Here is a 21,139-nt window from a genome sequence, read left to right as displayed (position 1 = left end):
TTGAAAAGAAAAGAAAACCTGTCTGGATTTTAAGAGATTACCTACTTTTTGTTTTGTTGACAGATGTCAGTGGTAGTTTTTAAAATATTTGGTATTAATGGTGAAATCGACATCAGAGGCGAAGACACAGAAGTATGCCTTCAGATAAATCATGTTTTACCAAATCAGCTGGGCAATATCAGTGCTCGACATTATCTTTGCAACCGAACAGCAGGTAAGAAATAACAGAAAAGGGCACTAACAATATTTTCATTTTAATAACAGTATCTGGAACAACTGGTCTTTTTGTTAATGGATTATGAAAAATACATTATCATGTTGCACACATATAGTTTAGAGGTCTATAAATATGTATATGTACTTTTTAAAAAAAATCTGAAAACTGACTAATGCTTTTTTTTAAACTTCAGAAATTGAAACTACCATTTATCTTGTTGAGCACTTGCATCAGCTATATATAGTTGATATTGTAAAATGCAAGTTATTTGTCATCATAGAACATGGGTGTCAAAACACGTGGTGTCACATTGCCGTCATATGACTTTTTTTGCAGAGCTGGTGTGGGCATGGCCTGTGCATGACGCATCCAGCTGCGGGCCGCCTGTTTGACACCCCTGCCTTAGAAAAAGGAAGAGAAGATTCCAAAACAGTTACAGATACAGAATGTCCTGCTTTCCCAAAAGAGACAATGTTTCCTCTATGCTGAAAAAAATGCAAGGAAATTAATAGTACTTTTGCAGGCATTGATTGCCCCACCTTTCCCTCCCTCCCTCTTTCTTTACATACACACCACCATTTGAAAATACAGTACTTGCTGGAATTCTTGTATTATAATCTTAAACTTCTTGTTGGGATTTACTGCTTTAATCTAAATTGCAAAGAGGGAAGCTTGACAGTACTATTGTCAATACTATTCAATACATTTTAACATGAAGAGATTCTGTGGAGTTTGTAATATCAGCATTGGGAGAAATGACTTTAGACAAATAAGAATGCATGAAAGTGTGAGAGGAAGAACATGCTGTACCTTACTGATCTTTTGAATTTCTATAGGGGTTAACTATTTCTACTAATAATGTAAAATTATGGAGGCAACCATTTATCAAAATATAGATCCCTTTATTTGGATTGCTTTTATATCATATTAAAAATAGGCTCTATAGAGATTCATTTAACAACCTATAACCTAATTCCATATTTAATTTTGTAACAGGTTCAGATCCTAAATGTGCACCTGGGCCAATTAAACCAACTCCTGAAGTAAGACTAAGATGGGAAAGTGGACCCAATGCTTTAATACATTCATTGCAATCTGAAAAAACTGGGTTTCTACAATGTCATGTAGAAGATTTTACTGCTGACTTCTTAACTTCTTCACTTATGAACATTCAGCGTTTCTTGGAAGACGAAATGCTTGCAGAAGTGATGCCTATGAATGTAAAAATTTCTAATACAAAAATCAACATAAAAGTAAGTCATTTTTAGTGAGCCTGATACTGTATTTGTTCAGAGTTTGTATTCACTATATGAATAGGCTAACTTTTATAGAAACTATTTCTTTAAAAAATTACTTAATAGTTCCCATAATTGAAGCCAATATGTGTATATTTTTTAAAAGTGCTATTGGATATAAACTGGCTTTTGTATAGGGCTTTGTATAAGGCTTTCTCGAATTTGTATTGTATATGGAGTACACTTCTCCGGATATATAGTACAAGTAACTGATTCAGTTATAAAGAGCGTTTTTCATCTGAGTGAATATTTCAAATAATGAACAATATCAGAACTTGAAATTTGTTGATTTTGAACTTATTTATAAGGACTTTAAAAAAAAGACCCAAAGGAAATAATCAGTTGTTCATGAGGTAATAATCTTAGTTCTTGAAACTGAAAGGTTGTCAGCATATATAGTAGTTTCCAGATCCTGCTTACAACTCCAACACACTCTATATAGGGATAGTCTTGAAAAGTGTAGAATATTTGAAATTGTGTAAAATGAAACAGGTAGGCAATTAAATGATCCAAGGTCAGGACTGATATATGTGCATACTAAAAGATCTGCACAGTTACTAGTTGCTATCCAAGTGTATTTTAAGGTATATCAGTATTTAAAACTGCAAGTAGCTTAAGAGTTTACATAGTACTTATTAAAATAATGTAAAGGATTGTCTGCCCCATTATGAATCTATCCAGCTGTTAATATCTGCAGGAGAAGCTTTGTTGAAGAGGCATCCGTTATAAATGACCCATCTTGATCTATCTTTTTGGCAAGTAGGAAAGGTCCTTTCTCCTGTACTACTCCAAGGTTATGGAAGACATTTCATTAATAGTTAGGTTTACTCCCATTCTAAGTTTAGAAAATCTGTAATTACACATCTGTCTTGCCATGCTTTCAACTGTTTATTAATCTGATTATTCATTTTAATATGATTTTTGTTAACATTTTTTATTGTTTAGTTTTTCAAAAAGTTAAGTACTCATTAGATTAGAAAGCAGGGTATTAGCTGAAGACTGATTAGATGAACAAATGAATAAAAAAAATTCTTTTAGATGGAATTTTTCTTGTACACCTGTTCTGTTTTTAAACTCTAAAGGGCAGCAAAGGTAATATTGAGAGATATAAAGTATACCGAGAAATGTACAGCATACATATAAAATAAACTGGATTGTAGAACAAATCATGGAAATAGTTGAAAAGAAAAGAGAAGCCAAAGCAAAGAAAGATGAAAATCTCAGGAAGGAACTTAACAGTTTCGCAGAGCTGTTAGAAGAGACATGAAGGAGTATTACAAGATCTGTAAAGAAACTGAAACTGAAAATATAGATGGAAAATTTAAAAAAAGTATTTCAAAAGATCTCTGAACCAAGGAGTCCTCTGAAAAATGGTAGGGAATTTTTTTGTCTGCCAACAAACATCTGTTTTACTGCCAAACCCAGCTGGTGGCAAACTCTCCTGATTCGAACGGGAGCTATGAAGAATAACCCAAGATGACTCTCAGACAACTATATACTTACCTGTGAAGAAGAATACTGATGGTTGCAATTCACAGTAAGAATGGTAGAAAGTCAGGTGTCTATCTTCTCTTCTCAACTTTCATTTTTTAAAGTGTACCTTCGTTTTAAAATCACTTTTTGAATTATTTTTAAATTTACATTGCAATTGTTAATTATCTCCTTGAATGCTGAACTATCCTAAATTCCCTTACTGTATTATAATTATTTATTATTGTTTATTTCTGGAGTTGCAAAACACTTTTACTTTTTCTCCATGGAAGTCAATGGCACAAAGACTTTTTTCTTGGTAATGAAAGTGATCTAATTTGATCCACATTTACATTGGACTCTTATATTAAGGATTTTGATAATTTTAAGAGTTTTGAAAAGAACTGTGCTGGGTTTTTTTAACCTTTGCTTGTATCCTTGGTCTTTTCTCCTCTTAAAAAGACTGGAATTTTTTCTCTTGTCTTTTCTCTTGGTTTTCTATGATGGGAAAAATTATCTCAATTTCTCTTTTACCTGTTTTTGTTGTGAAAGTCCAGCTACAGTTAAGTTTGCAATATGTTAAAAATGAAAGCAATAAGAAATTAAGGATTTTGAACATTATACATTTTTCTACAATGCCTATAAAAAGAGATACAAAAGAAAGGCATATGCCAGATCAAGCTAATGTTAAGGTATTTTTAGACGCCTTTGAAAAAAGGATGCTTTTTAACTTACAAGCAGTGTTTGAAAATTTAAATGAAAAATCCAATGAAGTAATAACAGATAAATCAACCTAAGGAGGATATCCAGGTAACAGAATCAGTAACAGTATTCAACTAGGGTAGGCAATATATGTGTTTTTCTTTCTTATTGTACATTTCTTTTGTTTGTTTTGTTTTGTTTAGTTTAGTTTTTGTTTTTAGTTTGTATTTTAACTTCTGAATAGAATAAAATTTGATGAAATAAAGATCTTTGAACTCAGAAGGAAGTGCCAATTTTGAATTATTATGTTAAAGACATCATTGGACAGAAAGTAAACAATTCAAAGGAGATCAAAGGAAGATGGAAAGAGTATACTAAAATACTTTACAATAAACATCCAAGATACCTTAGAAGACATTTTTTACTTACAAGAACCTCTAGATATAGAAGAAGTTAGATCAACACTCTGGTCATTACCAGAAAGGATATAGGAATTGATGGAATACCACAAAAATATGACAAGCAGCAGCAGAAGAATCAGAAAAGATCTTACCCAAGCGATGTTAACAAATCTGGAGAATTGCACAGTGGCCAACAGATTGTAAGAGATCAATCTACATTCCAGTACTCCAAACGTGACTTAATAGAGAGAGTGAACTATCATACAATGTCCTTAATGTTTTCTGTTATCCTGTAATCTGACTATCCTGTTAATAATCCTCAGAATTCTAGCAAAACAATGCATAGCATTTATTTATTTATTTATTTATTTATTTATTATTGTTTATTTCTGAGTTGCAAAACACTTTTACTTTTTCTCCATGGAAGTCAATGGCACAAAGACTTTTTCTTGGTAATGAAAGTGATCTAATTTGATCCACATTTACATTGGACTCTTATATTAAGGATTTTGAACATTATACATTTTCTACAATGCCTATAAAAGAGATACAAAAGAAAGGCATATGCCAGATCAAGCTAATGTTAAGGTATTTTAGACGCCTTTGAAAAAGGATGCTTTTAACTTACAAGCAGTGTTTGAAAATTTAAAACTAAAACCCATTTATAATCCAATGCAGATTACAAAAAGAGATGTTAGCTGCTCAAGATAGCTTTAGTAAAAGCATAGTCTGGTAACCAGCACTATGCTGATGACACTGCTCTAATAGTAGAAATAGAAAGGATCGTAGTGAAAAAAATGGAACTAAAATATAAAGACCAAACTAATGACAAAAGATACAACAACCAGCATTAGAAATGATAGTGAAGATTTTGAAGTGATAGACAGCTTCTTCCTTTAGGGATCAACTATTACCAGTAAAGGAACAAGAAGTCAAGAAATTTGTGATAGAATACTGTAACACTTGAGCAGAACATCCAAGAAAGCCTTGAAAAAGATATACAGATGATATACAGTGGCTATTCCTATATTCCTAGAAAGATCAGAATGTGCAAACAATTGTATTCCTTGTGGCTCTCTATAGATGTGAATGGACAATGAAGAAAACCAATAAATAGATTATCCAATAAATCAAAATTGGATCACAATTTATCCCATGTTTAAAATATTAAACAGCAGTGGTTTAATTGTGATCCATATCTCTGATGTATTTAATTTAGACTGGTTTATCACTCTTTAAATTTAGCCATTTAACCTAATTCTGTAGTCACTCTCAATAGCTAGATCAAGGGTCCTTAAACTATGGCCCGTGGGCCTCATGCGGCCTGCCAATGCCATTAATCTGGCCCATGCAGGACCACTAGGCTGCCCTGCCCACATCACCCCGCCCACCCTTCAACCAAGTACAGAATTTACCTTCACGAGCCCTGCAGGCTGGATCTGAAAGGTAAGGCCAACAATTTTGGCCTGCAAAGACATTCTGGAGATGGGAAGGTGAAAAACAGGGCGTACAGATGCCCCAGAAGCCAAAAAAATGGATAAAACCAGCCCATTTTTGGCCAAAAAATGGGCCAATTTCACCTGTTCTTGGCCTGCAGAATGCTTCTGGAGGCAGGAGCGCTGAAAAATGGGGTGCACAGATGCCCCAGAAAGCAAAAAAACGGACTGTTTTCACCCATTTTTGCCTGTTTGTGGCCTGCAGAGATGTTCTGGAGGCGGGAGAGGTGAAAAACGGCGCGTGAATTCCCACAGCAGGCCAAAAACAGGTCCATTTTCTAGTTCTAGATAATAGCTACTGTAGCTAGCTAGACAGATACATGTAGATGTATCTATAGTAGATATATCTACTGTATAGGCCAGTGATGGCTAACATTTTCCGGACTAAGTGCCCAAAGTATGCCTGAACCCCCAAAATGCAATCCCCGTGGCCCCCCACATGTGCCCCCCCCACATGCGCTGCAGAGACCCAAAGACCAGCTGGCCGGCAGGAGGCGTGCACACGTGTGGCTGAGCCAAGCTGTGGTGATGGCTCATGTGCCCACAGAGGGCGGTGCGTGCCACCTCTGGCACTCATGTCATAGGTTTGCCATCACGGATATAGGCTGTAGTATTAGTATTATTTATCTTTCTTACCTTCTTTACTCTTCCTTTTTTTGGTAAAATTATTATTCTGCTGCTTTGCATGTACAGAGTGCTTCTGTACCAAATTCCTTGTATGTCTAATCACACTTTTAACGTTCCTACATGATTACAAGTTCTTACTTACCTTGTTACCTGAAATTTACTTTATTGCCAGAAAATACTTCTGCATGCAGAATTTAGCCTTAGCACGTTAACAGTTTTTATATCTTTTGTATTTTCTAGGATGATAGTCCTCGTGATAGTTTGTCTGCTCCTGAATCAGTCCCAGTAACTGTGTATATTGATCTGCTTATGATAGAGAGGAAAGATGATGGCTCATTTTACATTACAGGTAGAACTTTTCTTCCCTTCTCCATATTTAATGCATGGCAACATTCAATGTAAATGTTCTGAAAAATTGATTAAAATCTGCAAGGTTTTTCTAAAATCTTAACATTTTTATAGTAATAATAGATAGCAAGGGGTGAGGGAAGCAAACAGAGCCATTTTTAAAGTTTCAAACCAAGTTCTATAAGTTCTGTGCATTTGTGATTCATTTTATATTTTTGGCTATTATTTTTTTAAAGATGTATAATGAGAGTCAATCATTAAATATTTTAAAGTATTAAAATATACAGGAAGTCCTCGACTTATGAACACAAGCCCAAAATTTCTGTTGCTAATTTCTGAGACAGCAAAATCAGTTTGGCCCCCTTTTATGACCTTACTTGCCACAGTTGTTAAGTTAGTAACATGATTGTTAAGTAAATCTGGCTTCTTCATTGACTTTAATCAATCAATCAGAATAGAACTGGAAGGGACCTTGGGGGTCTTCTAGTTCAACCCCCTGCTCAACTTTGGTTGTCAGAAGATTGCAAAAGGTAATCACATGAACCCAGGTTAGTGCAACTGTCATAAACATGAACCAGTTGCTAAGCATCCCTATCTGTAGAGATACTACTCACTTAAATCTACATAATTGGAAACAGAATTTCCATTGCTAAGTGAAGCAGTTATTAGGCAAAGTATCAGGTATGCTGCAGTTCCAGTAGTCCAGTTGCAGTCATTAGGTGAGCACTTCACGTTTCTCCAGTCCTGAGTCCAGTATGAACAGCCAGCTCTGTCCCACTGCCTCTTCCCCAGTCAGACCTGGCAAGCTCCCTTTGGCAGACAAAGCTCCATTGTCCTTCTGCACTTGGTGAGCATGTCCTGGAACTGTGCCCTCATCCAGTGCCTGGATTATGGCCACAGTGGGAGGAAGAAAACAGCAGAGATCATCTGGAGATGAGGGGCGGCACAAGTAGCTTGTGGCAGAGTGCAGGGAAGCGCAAAGGGCAGAGTGGGGAAGAGATTGATGGGGAAGAAGTACAGTACATGCTGCAGTCATAAATGTAGGTCGGTTGCCAAACAGCCAAATTTCGATTCCCTGCAACTGCTGTAATTTTGGGAACTATCAGTAATTACCATTCATGCACTTTGAATGGTCACTAAACAAGTAGTTGTTAAGCAAGGATTACCTGTAAATGTTGTCAAGAAAAAGAATTACTGATAAATCTTAGCTTTCGTTTTATCCATACTGGGTTTCAAATAGGATATTCAATTGAATTGGAGATTGACTAAAAGTACAGAGAGTCATAATGAATATAAAGAACAAATTAATAAGTAAACACCAAAGGATTTACCCCAAATCAAAATAGCTAAAAATCATTATTTACTGTTTGTTAATTTGAATCTCAATCTGGTTAGAAATAAGGCAAATCACATTCCTGAGGTAAAGCATTGTTATTGTACTTTCTCCTAACAACACTTTGTGTTGTTTTGTGGGACAAAATCTCATTACTAAATATTTCATGTTTTTTCTGAACTTTTTAAGTTATCTCTATTTAATAATAAAATTTGTCATGTTAAATGTATTAACAATAACAGTTAATGAATAACTGCTAGTTGCAGAAATAAGTGTAGTTGCTACTGATTATTTGTCCAAAATAATTTTCTACCTATGTTAAAGTTTCATGGTTATGCATTTCCTTGATATAATTCCCATTGCATAGCTGGACTTACTTTAAGAAATCAAATTAAGATTACATTACATTAACCAATAATTTTTTAAAAATGCAGTTCCAGTTACCATGTTTTTGTCAACATCATTTGGCAAACAGCATTACTGAATCTGTTTTTTTCCTGTTTTTATTATATTACTGTAAATGTTAGTATATTATTATATTGTTTGGCATAATACTTGTACAGTATTAATTAAAATTGACATTTTATTATTTAGATAACTTAGAATATTTTTTATATTTACTTTCTAATATTCTGTCCGTATTAATTACAATTTAGAATATTAGTCTTGCAAACATAAATTTTTTGACTTTCAGACAAATTTAAATATGTCAAGAAAAAATGGCTGCGGATTACATCAAATTATTCGTTGTGTAATAAAGATTTTGATCTTGAGTTTGCTAATTAGTATGGAAACCTCCATTGTAAAATTGTTTCATTCAAACGTGCACGCGGACACAGACACACACATCATGTTAATAAAAAGAAAAAAGTACAAGCAAAAACCAATTTAACAAGAAAAATGCAAATAAGTCATTTAAAAAAAGAACTGTTGTGTTTCTAATTTCCCCTATTTTGTATACCTGCTATTTTAACAAATGTATTATTTTAAGCCCTTTTAGAAGCCAAATTGAAATCAATGATATTTTACAAGCAGTTTGATATATTGTATCTTTTGGAACCATTCTTGCTTAACTTTGGTTAAACTTCTATTATGAGCATATACTGAATCTGTTAAAGTTTTAGATGTACACAAGATCAGATTCAGAGCCTGATTCAAGAGTTTAGAACAGGGGTGTCCAAACTTGGTCCCTTTAAGAATTGTGGACTTCAACTCCCAGAGTCCCTCAGCCAGCTTTGCTGTAGTTTAGATGTTTTTGATGGTATTTGTATACCGCCCTATCTCCCGAAGGACTCAGGGCGGTTCACAGGCAAGTAAAAACATATATGTACAAATTAAGAAAACCATTAAAAAACTTATTCTAAAAGCCAAATTATTAAAAATAGTATAAATATTAAAACCAATTAAAACCCCTATAAATTTAAAAACTAGTCCAGTCCTGCGCAGATGAATAAGTGTGTTTTAAGCTCGCGACGGAAGGTTCGGAGGTCCGGAAGTTGACGGAGTCCTGGGGGGAGTTCGTTCCAGAGGGTGGGAGCCCCCACAGAGAAGGCCCTTCCCCTGGGCGTCGCCAGACGACACTGCCTAGCTGACGGCACCCTGAGGAGTCCCTCTCTGTGAGAGCGCACGGGCCGGTGAGAGGTATTCGGTAGCAGTAGACGGTCCCGTAACCGAAAACCCAATAAATCCAGGTGAAACAGACAAATTGATCAATTTGTCAAATGAATGTACATCATTAATACACATTTGTATTTTTTTGAAAATATATTCAAATAAAATGCACTGCGAGTAACATTCAGAAATTTAAAATCATTTCAATGTAAATATATCTAGGTGATTCATCTGTTTAAATCTATGAGAAGTAACAAGTCCATTTAGATTACCTATATTGTTAAGAAAAGCATTGAGGGTTAGAATACATTTTAAAAAGGTGTAGATTTTTGGTGGAACATTTCTTTCCTTTTAAAATACTTTGAATAATATGTTTTGAAAAATAAGTTTGATCCCTGCTCTTACTACTTGGATTGATACTATGTTAATGTTATATGCATTTAACAACAATATTGGTAAGAGAGCATTGAAAGTATTTGTGCCATATCTTTATCAATTTCTGCTTGATATAGGTCATATTGATATGATGCATTTTATTGAGTTATTGATATCAGTATCTTTGTATAATCCTCTTAATTCTCTGATTTGTCTTAAAGATCACCAAACAGTTAGTAGTGATTCACCAAAGACACAAAGCAGAATAGGCAATCAGGATGCTGAAGCTGGTACGCACAAGAAAAAAAAATTTCAGTCCCGATCCACACAAACATCTCCAGAAATTAACACTCCCCAAGAATTTATGACTTTACCCATAGTAATCAAAGAACAGGTAATGAAAAATCTATATTTTTTTCCTTCCTTCCTTCGTTCCTTCCTTTCTTTCTTTGTTCCTTCCTTCCTTCCTTCCTTCCTTCCTTCCTTCCTTCCTTCCTTCCTTCCTTCCTTCCAAATTGGTTTTATAATGGCAGTTAAAGATTTTATATTGTAAAGGACAGCATATTCCCTGGCCAGGGAGAGTGACAATCCACACCTGATGACTGAGGAGAGAGCTGCCACCTGTCTCCTTAATGTATTAGAGGCTAGGCCCGAATCAAGCCCTTGTTGCAGAAATGACAATACGTCCAATACATCTGCCGATGTGGCTGCCACACCTATAAAAGAACACCAGGACACAAAGGACTGCCAAGTGGCGTTATAGATTCTTTTGGTAGAGTCTCAGTGAGCTGCCAACATTGTAGAGATGACTTGGTCAGGCATCCTGGCCGCTGCTAAGATGCGCCGCTCAGTCTCCACACGGTCAACTTCAACCATTGTGGGTTTGGATGCCTCACAGGCCCCTGGCAAAGAGCTATTCGCTCGTCCGGTATCCTCCACGGTTCGCGGGTAGGACTCACAGCCCTATTGTGAAGGCTCGCTGGATTAGAGCCGTGTCTGACTGGGGAGGCTGATTCATCGTCCCTCTCTGATGCTTTGAGAAATACCCTCTCCAAAGCCTTATGTTGTTGCTCCTCAGCTCGGGAGCCCTTCTTGGGCTTGGAGCGGGTGGATGATCTGCCCCGCACCTTACAAGGTGCCTGTGGAATCGAGGGACTCTCCCCAGGGTCGGCCTCATGGCTTGCAGCAGGGTTGTGAATAACCGTTCCAACAACGGCTGCGTCAGGGCTATTGGCCATCTTAGAGGCTTCCCGCCAATTTCAAGCTGCCTGTGGCCTGTTTAATTTAGGGGCTGATTTTACTCATAGTCTCTGAGGGAAAAAACCGCTGAAGTCTCTGCCACCAATCCCCAAAACAAAGGAATTCTCTTGGGATAGCCTGGCGGAATAGCCAGCCGCGCCCCTCCAGCCGCTGTGAGATCCTAACGCGGCAAGATCAAAGGAGTGGTCTTCCGACCAGCTGCAAGCGCGAACAATTCAGATAACTGCCCTGGAGCGCTCAGCGGGAGATGGCGGCAAGCCCTTAGATCACTAGCCTATCTGGCTTCAAACGCGATCATTAAATCAGCTCCCAAGCTTTGTGCTGAGCCTCTGATGCAGAAAAGGGCAGGCGGGGAGCTCAGCTATCGCTCGCCTGAACGGCTCCAAGCGCGATTGGCAGAAAACCTTGCAATCCCTCTGAGGCGATTTTAAATTCCAGGAAACGCCTCACACCACACTCCAACTGTCAATTTAGTGGCTGCCTGGGAGTGCGTCGGGGACAAGCCCGTGATCGCTCGCAGGGATGTCTGCCAGCCGGCAGATTATGCCCAATAATTGCCTTCAGCGGGCTCAGGATCAAGTCCCTTCATGCTGGAAATTAGTTTGCTAAACTCCACAAGCAGGAAAAAAATCTCCACTGCAGAACGACACGTCCGGTCCCTAGCAGGACTGAGTTGAAAAGCTGGAGAGCCAAGGGAAGGCGGGGACTACAAACAAGAGATTTAGCAGACTCGTCCAATCAGCAGCGAGGAGATAACCCACTTCTGACGGCCATTTTCCCCAGCATAGAGAACGATAGATATATATAAACTCAGCCATGGTATTTTTAAAGCCTTGCAGTAGAATACTTTCCCCCCCCAATACTAAGCTTAGTTCAATATGTTTTTGTGTTAACTAAAGTCATAACATAAACAGTGGTCAGCTGACAGTTCCTGCTGAACAGGTTTATGCATATGCAGTATACCTATTCTGTAAAAAGGAGTGTTGAGCTGAAGCTTAATCATAATAGGCAGCAGGACCTTAAATGGTTTCTGGCAAATTTATTCTACCCAAGCTGATGTGATTTTTTTACATGTCTTAACAAATGGTTTTTTAATGTGTGTTAATTTGGAGTCTTCTGTTGTTAAATTAGTGAGGATAGATGAGTAGTTTACATCCAGCTATAAGTAATGCTAAAGGCCACAATTGTATTACAGAGTAGTAATTTTGAATTTGTAGTGCTGTTGAACTTGAACTTATCATATAAATCTTCATTTTATCTGTCTAGAGAATGAGGTTTTAAAAAAAATTGACATTAAAAAATGCTGTAAGTGTATTGCAAAGCACTGAAAAAGAAAACAACAAATGAAAAGCAAAGAGTTCTTTCTTTTAAAGTATACTTTGTTTATAAAGCTGTTTATAAAATCTTATCAAACTTAATTTGGCATTTTAAGATTAAAATTATTTATTTACTTATTTATTACAGCTTATAGAAGAAAATGAATGTCTAAAACAGGAATTAGCCAAAGCCAAGATGGCCCTTGCTGAAGCTCATTTGGAAAAAGATACCTTGCTTCACCATATTAAAAAAATGAATAATGAAAAATGTTAGCAGACCCTATACATCAATGTGAAAGAGGAAAGGACACATTTTATATTATTTTTTGTTTATGGAATTGAACTCAGAGCAACATTTCTGCAGAAAATGCACTTGTAAAAAGGGATAAGAATTTTTTTTTTCTTTTTAAATTCTTTTAAGTTGCAGTGATGTGAAGAAGAACAATTGCTATTATACATCATTAACTTGTGAAATAACTGGTAAATGAATAAAATATTCCTTTGTCACTGATAGGATAACTTCATCTTCATTTGTGAAGATAAAAAATCTTTGTTACAACAAAAGGACTGTTCAAGAGATATTAAATTTGCACTACACATAAAATGATCCATTATGAAAATTTGTAATAGTCATGCAGAAATAGTTCAGGCGCCAACAGGATGTGCTTAAAAATTGGCACCTTCAAATGTCAAAATGTATAGCTAGAGCATGGGAAAGGATAATATGGTGATGTATGTTGGGAAAAATTGGAAATTGCACAAGCAGTTGGACAACAATTTCTTACTAGCTCACAAAATAATAGGGTTGTTAGATCTGAGCTCTTTTTGAGGATCATTAGTCATTTTTTTGCTTTGAAAATGAATCTCAGCCATTCTTAAACTTTTACATTTTTAACAATTGAATGTTCTTTTGTAAATTAACATCGCTGTATATTAATATGCTTGAAAACAGTTATATAATTATTTGAATTTGTAACACTTTAACAAAATGTAAAGTTGCATTTTATATCACAGATTATGTGTAAAAATTAAAGTTTAAATTTTCAGTTTAAAAATTGCTGTAAATAAGTAAAATACACCAACCTGTGCAAAAGATTCTTAAATTTTTAAAATAACAACTAAATCCCATTAACACATATCAGGATGATAACAGTATATAGGCTATTCAATGATCTTTCTCGATCATTACTTCAAGACATTATGAGGGGTATGTATTTGCTATACTTGAACTGTAAAATAATTCAGGGAATGATTGATTTCTTTTTTAAAATAAAAATAAGAGACCAAACGATTAAAATCTGGTGACTGAATTACCAAATTGGAAATAAAAAATAATAATTTGAACTGAAATTATTTTAATCAAAGTTTATCTGATGTAACTCATATTTATTGGATTAAAATAATTGAATTTTTTTGCAAAAAGACAACAAATCAAGATGTCCAAGTTATGTAAAACAATTATATATGCCTTTATTTTAAAAAATAATAGTCTTAATTTTATGAAGATCAGCATATTTTTCATCTCCTATTCCTTTCAGTTGAAATTATCATTTATCTTTAGTTCTTCCTAAATATTATCTCACTAGTTCTCCATGCTTTCTTCTGCCACTTTAATTAGTTTATCAGAAACAAAAGTTATGTATCTCCAAAATACTTGACTAAATACATGCTTGTTAAATCCAACTGATTTAAATGGTAAATTATTTTCAAGATTATTTTTGTACAGGTTATTTATGTATAGTCCATTTTAAAAGACTACACATAACTAACCACCATTTAACTTAGTATTAAGATTCATTTAGCTTCCTGCAGTTTTATTTCTAAGTAGGCATATGTAAAATTATATTACAAAATAATTATATACAGGTAGTCTTTGGTCAATGATAACAATTGGAACTAGAATTTCTAAGGCTAACCAATGCAGTCATAAAGCATGTTGTGACCGTACCACTTAGAAATAGCAGTTCTGGTACTTCTAGTTCCCAATGTTAAGCAAATTCCACAATGCCATATAGTTGTTATTTGTGACTTGATGGCTTTCCCATTCACTGTGCTTGTAAGAAGCCAGCAAAGAAGCTGAGCAACCAAATGGCACGACTGTGGGGACACTGCAGAGGCTGGAACTTTGAGGACTGGTTGTAAGTACCATTTGTTCAGCACCATTGTAAGATGTGTAAGCACTGTAAGGTGGAAATTGCTTGAAATTCATACTGTTGTTCTCTTATTTCATGCTTGTCATACTATGATATCATAGCAACAGTTTGTCAAAAAATAATAGAATGCGGTTTTGCTCTTGTTTGAATTCACTGAACAAATCCAGTGCTGTAAGTCTGGCCTAAATAGACCAGACAGGAAATACAACCAGATCAACTAATTCTACTTTACTGTAAAGCTACATGAAAAGAAACTTGTAAATCTGAAAGTACAATTCTCCCACTGTCACCTTTATAGCCCAAGAACTTAGATTCCCTTTTGAGCTTCTTGCTCCACCCACTTTGCAGCTGTGGGCTATATTGTCTCTTATCTAATAGTTCCCTAGGCAGCATCTCTTCACCCAGTCTCCCGAGATCTTTTTCACAGAACATTAGAAGCTACTGTTTTATACACTTTGCTGTTCTTTATAAAAAAAGATTTTTGAGTTAACAATTTTTAAAGCATAGAATTGTCATTTTAAAGCAAAGAATATTTTCATTTTCTGATTTCAGTTTTTTAAAAAAATCAATTATTGGTGCTGTGAAAAATAATCCTTCAAATACTAAAATTAAAAATTGTATTAACAGATTCTTATGAATGAATTAAGGCCTCTTACTTCATGCTTCCCAATTGGTGTGGAAGAAGTTGGACTTTGCATGATCATATCATCTTTTTGTTATTTATTGCAACATGCATTTTTTTCAGGTTTTAGTACATGCCTGAAAAAGAAATGTTGCTGCTGAAATGAATCACATAATTAAAGCAGTATGTATTTAATGAGATTCTTAATGTGGCTGCATCTTTTTTCAACTTGTGTGAAAACCTAAAAAAGAGAAAGGTGTGTTTTAATAAATTGCCCAGTGGTCTGAAGCACATTCCATAAATTATTTTGAATTGTAGATATTCTTATTTCACATTAAGCAAAACCATACACACACATACACACACATTTTTTTCTGCTCCTATTCAGAATACATCAGAAATTCATTATTTATATCCAAGTAATAATGTTCATCTTTTCAGACCTTTCGGATATATAACTCAAGCATGTATCAAATATCTGTGGAAATTTTCCAATAAATAGATCAACAGGCCTTCTATAGCACATCAAATTTACAATATAATAAAATAGAATACCACTTATTAAAAGCCAATTCTGGAGAGTATTTTCTTTCATAGGCCTTTACTTGCATGATGATCTATAAGTTGGTATCGTTTAGTGGTCAAGTACAGTTGCTTATAGTCATTCAAGTTAAATCATCTGTTAAGCAGCAGGAACAGCAGCACATCAGATCACAATGGATTGAATGGATCAAGATGCCAGTTCTGCGCTAATTGTTCTTCAGTGCCCAAATTACAATGGAGGCTATGTTTGCAGTAATCTGCATAAGTTTTCTTGTATACATAGAGCCATATTACATGTGAGAAAAATGCCACAGCAATCTTTTAACATGTATTGGGCAATTATTCATGCTTCAATTTCAAGTAATAAAGTCAAGATTAAAATTACCTACTGTAATTGCAACATTGTGCTTACATTATTTGGGAAATGATTAACATTTTCTCTCTGCCATTGCGAGTCTTAAGATGATGAGATTTTTCTCCGCATTGGGGTGATCCTATTTCTGTATATATGTCAATTAGGGCCAATAATGTGGATTCATTAGTTAAAAACACTGAAAAGGAGGAACAGACTTTTCCTTTTAAAAAAATAGTGATCACAGATTTTATTTTGTATCTCAACTTTGATAAATGGCTTATTTAAAATGAAAACTTGAAATTATGAATAGATTTGTTTGTTTGTTTATTTGCATTCCGCTCTTATTCTAGAGAAACTGATCTTGACTTTGACCTTGATCAAGTCCATATTTGCACTTTAAAAATTAGTATAGGACCTTGCATCCTGCAGAATACTTGCTTATCCTCCCTATAAAATATGTCACTTTTATTAGCAATTCCCCACAGCAGTAGAGAGATACTGCTCTAATCTCTATGTAATACAACGGACTTACAGTATATTTGACATCAGAACTATCAGTATCCAAAAATGAGGGAACAATATCTCAATTTCTACAGTTCATTCTATTGTGATAATCTGTGATCTGTAAAGCAATGATAAAAAGTAGTTTCACTGCAAAGTATCAGAGACGCAGAAATTTTAACTTCCTTAGGGATTAATGAAAAGCTACGGCTATTTATCACACAACACATAGCTATGCAAAGTATTTGAAAAGGGCTGTTTTGTGTAATTGAAAAGTTTAAAGCTGTGTATCTTTCAGAATGCTCTAATGCTTTAAAGTATTTTCTTACTCACTTCAAGGATATTTGTAGCTATTTCATTAGTAATTTCATGGGACATACTGTCTGTATGCTTGCACATGTGAAAACACCTAGAAAATATCTTTTAAAGAATATGACTGTTTAAATGCTTCAAGAAAGAGTGCTTCACTTACAGAACTCAATTTGTGAAGAAGCCTTTTCAAATATTTTGCAGACCCTACTACATAACTAGTTAAAACAGGGGTATCAAACTTGCTGCCCGTGGGCCGGATGCGTCACATGCTGGCCTCGCCCCTGCCAGTTTAGTAAAGGGGGGGAAAGTCCTGATATGTCACATGTCGCCGCCATGACAATGTGAGTTTGACACTCCTGAGTTAGAATGTTTCTATCACATTATTTTAAGGTCATTAAATGTTTTCTTTCTTGGTACCTGTAAAATATTTCTAAAATATATTTATATTTATCCCCACATTATTACTTTTATAAATAATTCAAGGTGGCGAACTATATCATATTCTTTCCTCCTTCTATTTTCCCCCACAACAATAACCTTGTGAGGTAGGTTGGGCTAAGAGTGACTTGCCAAGGTCATCAGCTGGATTTCACACCTAAAACAGGATTAGATGATCCACAATAATTATACAATAGTGTCTTTGCTTCTTAAGTGCCAAAGTTGTTTCAGTAATATAAGTAAATCAGTTTCTGCATCAAAATATTCTATATACTTTTATAATAAAAAAGATACCATAGCAAATAGATCAACAAACTTTGGGGAGCAGGTGAGGACATTTGGAGTTTTTGAGAACATCTTTGTGGACATTGTTAAAGTTTATTGAGAATAATTCATCAATCAAAGAATATTTTTCTTATCTATATTTAATATAATAGTGTTAATCCACTGGCTGGCACCCAAGCTAAAGAGCATATAATAGTATCTTTGTTTGCTCTGAATATAACAACAATAATGAAAGTAGAAAACTGTAAGACTTCATTATTCTTAATGCTGGATTTTTTAAAAAATGGTCCTTCTCTCAAGTCTTCTTTCCTAAGACCATTTTTGGTAATGAAGTTTTGCACAAGCTATTTAAATAAACTTTCCAGTATTGATCATGGTTTTACTTATAGAAATGTCGTATCTAATGTACTTTAGAACTGCATTTATTCTATGCACAGCTTCACACTTTCATCTCTATATATAAATGTAAAAATAAATAAACCTCAGCTCTCTTTTTCAGGTCATTTCCAATAGATCAGTCAAGTATTAGAAAGTTTCATTCTAATGTTTAAATGTCAAAAATCCCAATTATATATTAATGCTAATCCTAACTTCAGCCTATGACATAATTCACTTGATCATATTATTTCAAATATTCTCCATTACCATAGTTAAATAACTTGTTAGCTCTACATCATCAGTATACATCACTGAGCAACAAAATAAATAAATAAAAAACAGTAGAACTGCTGATTCAATTGTTTCCTAAATTTGAAATGGTTTATTCCAGAATTATTTGAATATATTTCAGTTAGGGTAATATATCCAATAGCTCCTTTAGAATTGGTACTATTTACTCTTACTTCAGTTATAGCCAATTGAAGGAGGTGTTTACTCCTATAATGAGGAATCTGTGAAATTGGTCCTGGGATTTGGTTATTTATATCCTACTTTCCTCTAAAAGCAAAAGGTGGGTGTTAAGTTCTGGAAGTAATGAGGCTGGAGACCAGGGTAGTGACAACAGCTCTTTAATATAGGGTGAACCCAGCAACAGGCTGGGGGAAAAACCTCTCCTTTTATACAGTTCTACTGGCGGCTTCGTCCAATCAGCAACGTGCTGATTTCGCGCCCAAATATTTAAAGGTACATACAAGAATACATAACACTCCTCCCCTCCCAGAAAACACTTTGCCTCTATTTGCATTTTATTTACATGTTATTTTTCGACGTAGTCACGCAAATAACCTGGGCGTCTCCTAGTTCTTTCAGACCTGCGCGGTTCAGTCCTGGGTGGTGTTTTGAGCTGTTCGGAGGGTCTGTTTTCTCCTCCCAGCTCTTTCTCTAGGCCATCGGGCCCTGGATTATTGGCAGATTCTTTTTCTTGGCCATCCGGCCCTGGATTACTTTTGTAATTTTCCCTGTCGTTTCCCTCGGGAACCTGATGGCGTCGCTGGACCTCCGGGACCTCAGCTAAGTCTTGCGCTTCCCCCGGGTCATGGTCAGCTGTGGGTTCAAATAAGGAGGGGTCATAAATTGTTTCCTGTGGCTTAGTTTGTTCAGTTATTCGTCTCCTTATCTGATCTATGTGGCGCCTCCATACTCGGTTGTCTTGTAATTCGACCAAGTATGACTTTGGGCCGGTTGCTTTTATTATTTGCCCTGCGAGCCAACTCGGGCCGTCCCCGTAGTTGCGGGCCCACACTCGGTCGCCTATGCCCAATTCCCTTGTTTTGTCTATTTCCCCCTTGTAACCCTCTGGTGTGTAATGGGGACTCAAACGGTCAAGTGGGCACCGGAGTTTCCGTCCCATCAATAATTCGGCTGGGCTTCTGCCTGTAGCAGTGCTTGGGGTTCTGTGCTGAACGGCCAGAAAAAAGTCTATCTTTGTTTGCCAGTCACCTGGCTTGAGCCTGGACAATGCCTCCTTAGCGCTCCGGACGGAACGCTCTGCAAGGCCATTCGACGCAGGGTGGAAAGGCGCAGAGAGGGCATGTCGGATGCCCTCCTCTGCCAAGTATTCTTCGAACTGGGCTGCCGTGAATTGCGGCCCGTTGTCGGACACCAGAGTGTCAGGCAACCCGTGGGTTGCGAATAAGTGGCGTAGGGCTGCAATTACTGCCTCGGCCGTAGTGGATTTCATGAGTATGATCTCCAACCATTTAGAGAATGCCTCGACAACCACTAAGAAAGTTTGGCCATGGAAAGGGCCAGCAAAATCAATGTGGATTCTTGACCAGGGCCCTTGGGGTTTTCCCATTCCTGACTGGGGCTGTTGGGGTAGGGGTCTGGACTCTTGGCAAGCCTGGCATTTCCCACCCTCTCAGCAATCTCTGAGTCCATGAGTGGCCACCACACATAGCTTCTTGCTAGCCCCTTCATTCGGACAATCCCTGGGTGGCCCTCGTGGAGGAGGTCCAGTACCTTTCCCCTTAATTTATCGGGGATTACCACACGATCACCCCATAACAGGCACCCCCCTTGAGCCGAGAGCTCACCCCGTTTTTAACAAATTCCTTAAAGCGTTCGCCCGGCGCAGCGGCCACCCTCTTGTACCCAACCGAGTACAGTCCTTAACATAATGTCCGGTATGATGCCGAGCCACTTCCTTAGATGTGACTGGGCCAGAGTCCAAAGAGTCAATAAGCAGGATGGGCGTCCCGGGTGGGGTCTTGATGGCCCCTGGTAGTGGGCATCTGCTTAACGCGTCTGCATGCCCACTTCTTTTCCTGGTCGATGCTGCAGCTTGTACGAATAAGCGGCTAAGAAAATAGTCCATCGGGTCAAGCGTGGCGAAAGTGCCACAGGCGTTGGTGATCGCCAGCCAGTATCCCTAGTAGCGGTCTGTGGTCAGTCACGATTTCAAAATCCCGCCCAAAAACATACTCGTGGAATTTTTTCACCCCTGACACAATGGCTAGTGCTTCTTTATCTAATTGGCTGTAGTTCCTCTCTGGGGAGGACATCGTTCTAGAGTAAAAAGCTATAGGGGCTTCTGTGCCGTTTGGAAGTCTATGGCTGAGTACAGCCCCCACCCCATAAGGGGAGGCATCGCAAACCAGCACTAGGGGCAATGAGTTATGATATTGTATGAGCAGGCTGTCACTTGAGAGCAGGTTTTTTACTGCTTCGAAAGCCCTATTTTCCGACTTTCCCCAAGACCAAACAGTATTTTTTCCTAAGAGCCTATGCAGCGGTTCAGCAACGGTCGCTTTGTTTTTTAAAAAGACCGCGTAAAAATTCACTAGCCCCAGGAATGCCTGTAGCTCTGCTTTGTTTTTGGGCGCTGGAGCCTTTCTAATTGCCTTGACCTTGCTCTCAGTGGGGTGAATTCCTTTCTTGTCTATCCGGTAGCCCAAGAATTCAACTGATTCGACCCCTATCTGGCATTTGTTTACCTTGACTTTTAATCCGGCTGTCCGGAAAATGCCCAGAACCTTTCTCAAACGCTCCCCCAATTCCTCTATGTTTTCCCCTGAAATCAGGACATCATCGAAGTAGGG

At 36.8% G+C, this 21,139-nt stretch overlaps 1 protein-coding gene across 4 annotated transcripts in view; it reads left to right on the top strand.

Annotated features, from left to right (window-relative positions):
* The window catches only part of BLTP3B (bridge-like lipid transfer protein family member 3B), a 59,868-nt gene extending 44,601 nt beyond the window's left edge, over positions 1 to 15,267 (top strand). For all 4 annotated transcript variants that reach the window (XM_058190587.1, XM_058190585.1, XM_058190584.1 and 1 more), the window contains 5 exons: positions 64 to 214; positions 1,214 to 1,470; positions 6,449 to 6,557; positions 10,097 to 10,269; positions 12,600 to 15,267. In XM_058190587.1, the coding sequence (XP_058046570.1) occupies positions 64 to 214; positions 1,214 to 1,470; positions 6,449 to 6,557; positions 10,097 to 10,269; positions 12,600 to 12,725 (816 nt within the window). In that variant the 3' untranslated portion in view covers positions 12,726 to 15,267. The remainder of the gene's footprint in view (positions 1 to 63; positions 215 to 1,213; positions 1,471 to 6,448; positions 6,558 to 10,096; positions 10,270 to 12,599) is intronic.
* Positions 15,268 to 21,139: the final 5,872 nt, after the last annotated feature.

This window comes from Ahaetulla prasina, chromosome 7 (genome assembly GCF_028640845.1).
Source record: "Ahaetulla prasina isolate Xishuangbanna chromosome 7, ASM2864084v1, whole genome shotgun sequence".
NCBI classification, from domain to species: domain Eukaryota; kingdom Metazoa; phylum Chordata; class Lepidosauria; order Squamata; family Colubridae; genus Ahaetulla; species Ahaetulla prasina.
This window is presented reverse-complemented; position numbering and strand designations above follow the sequence as displayed.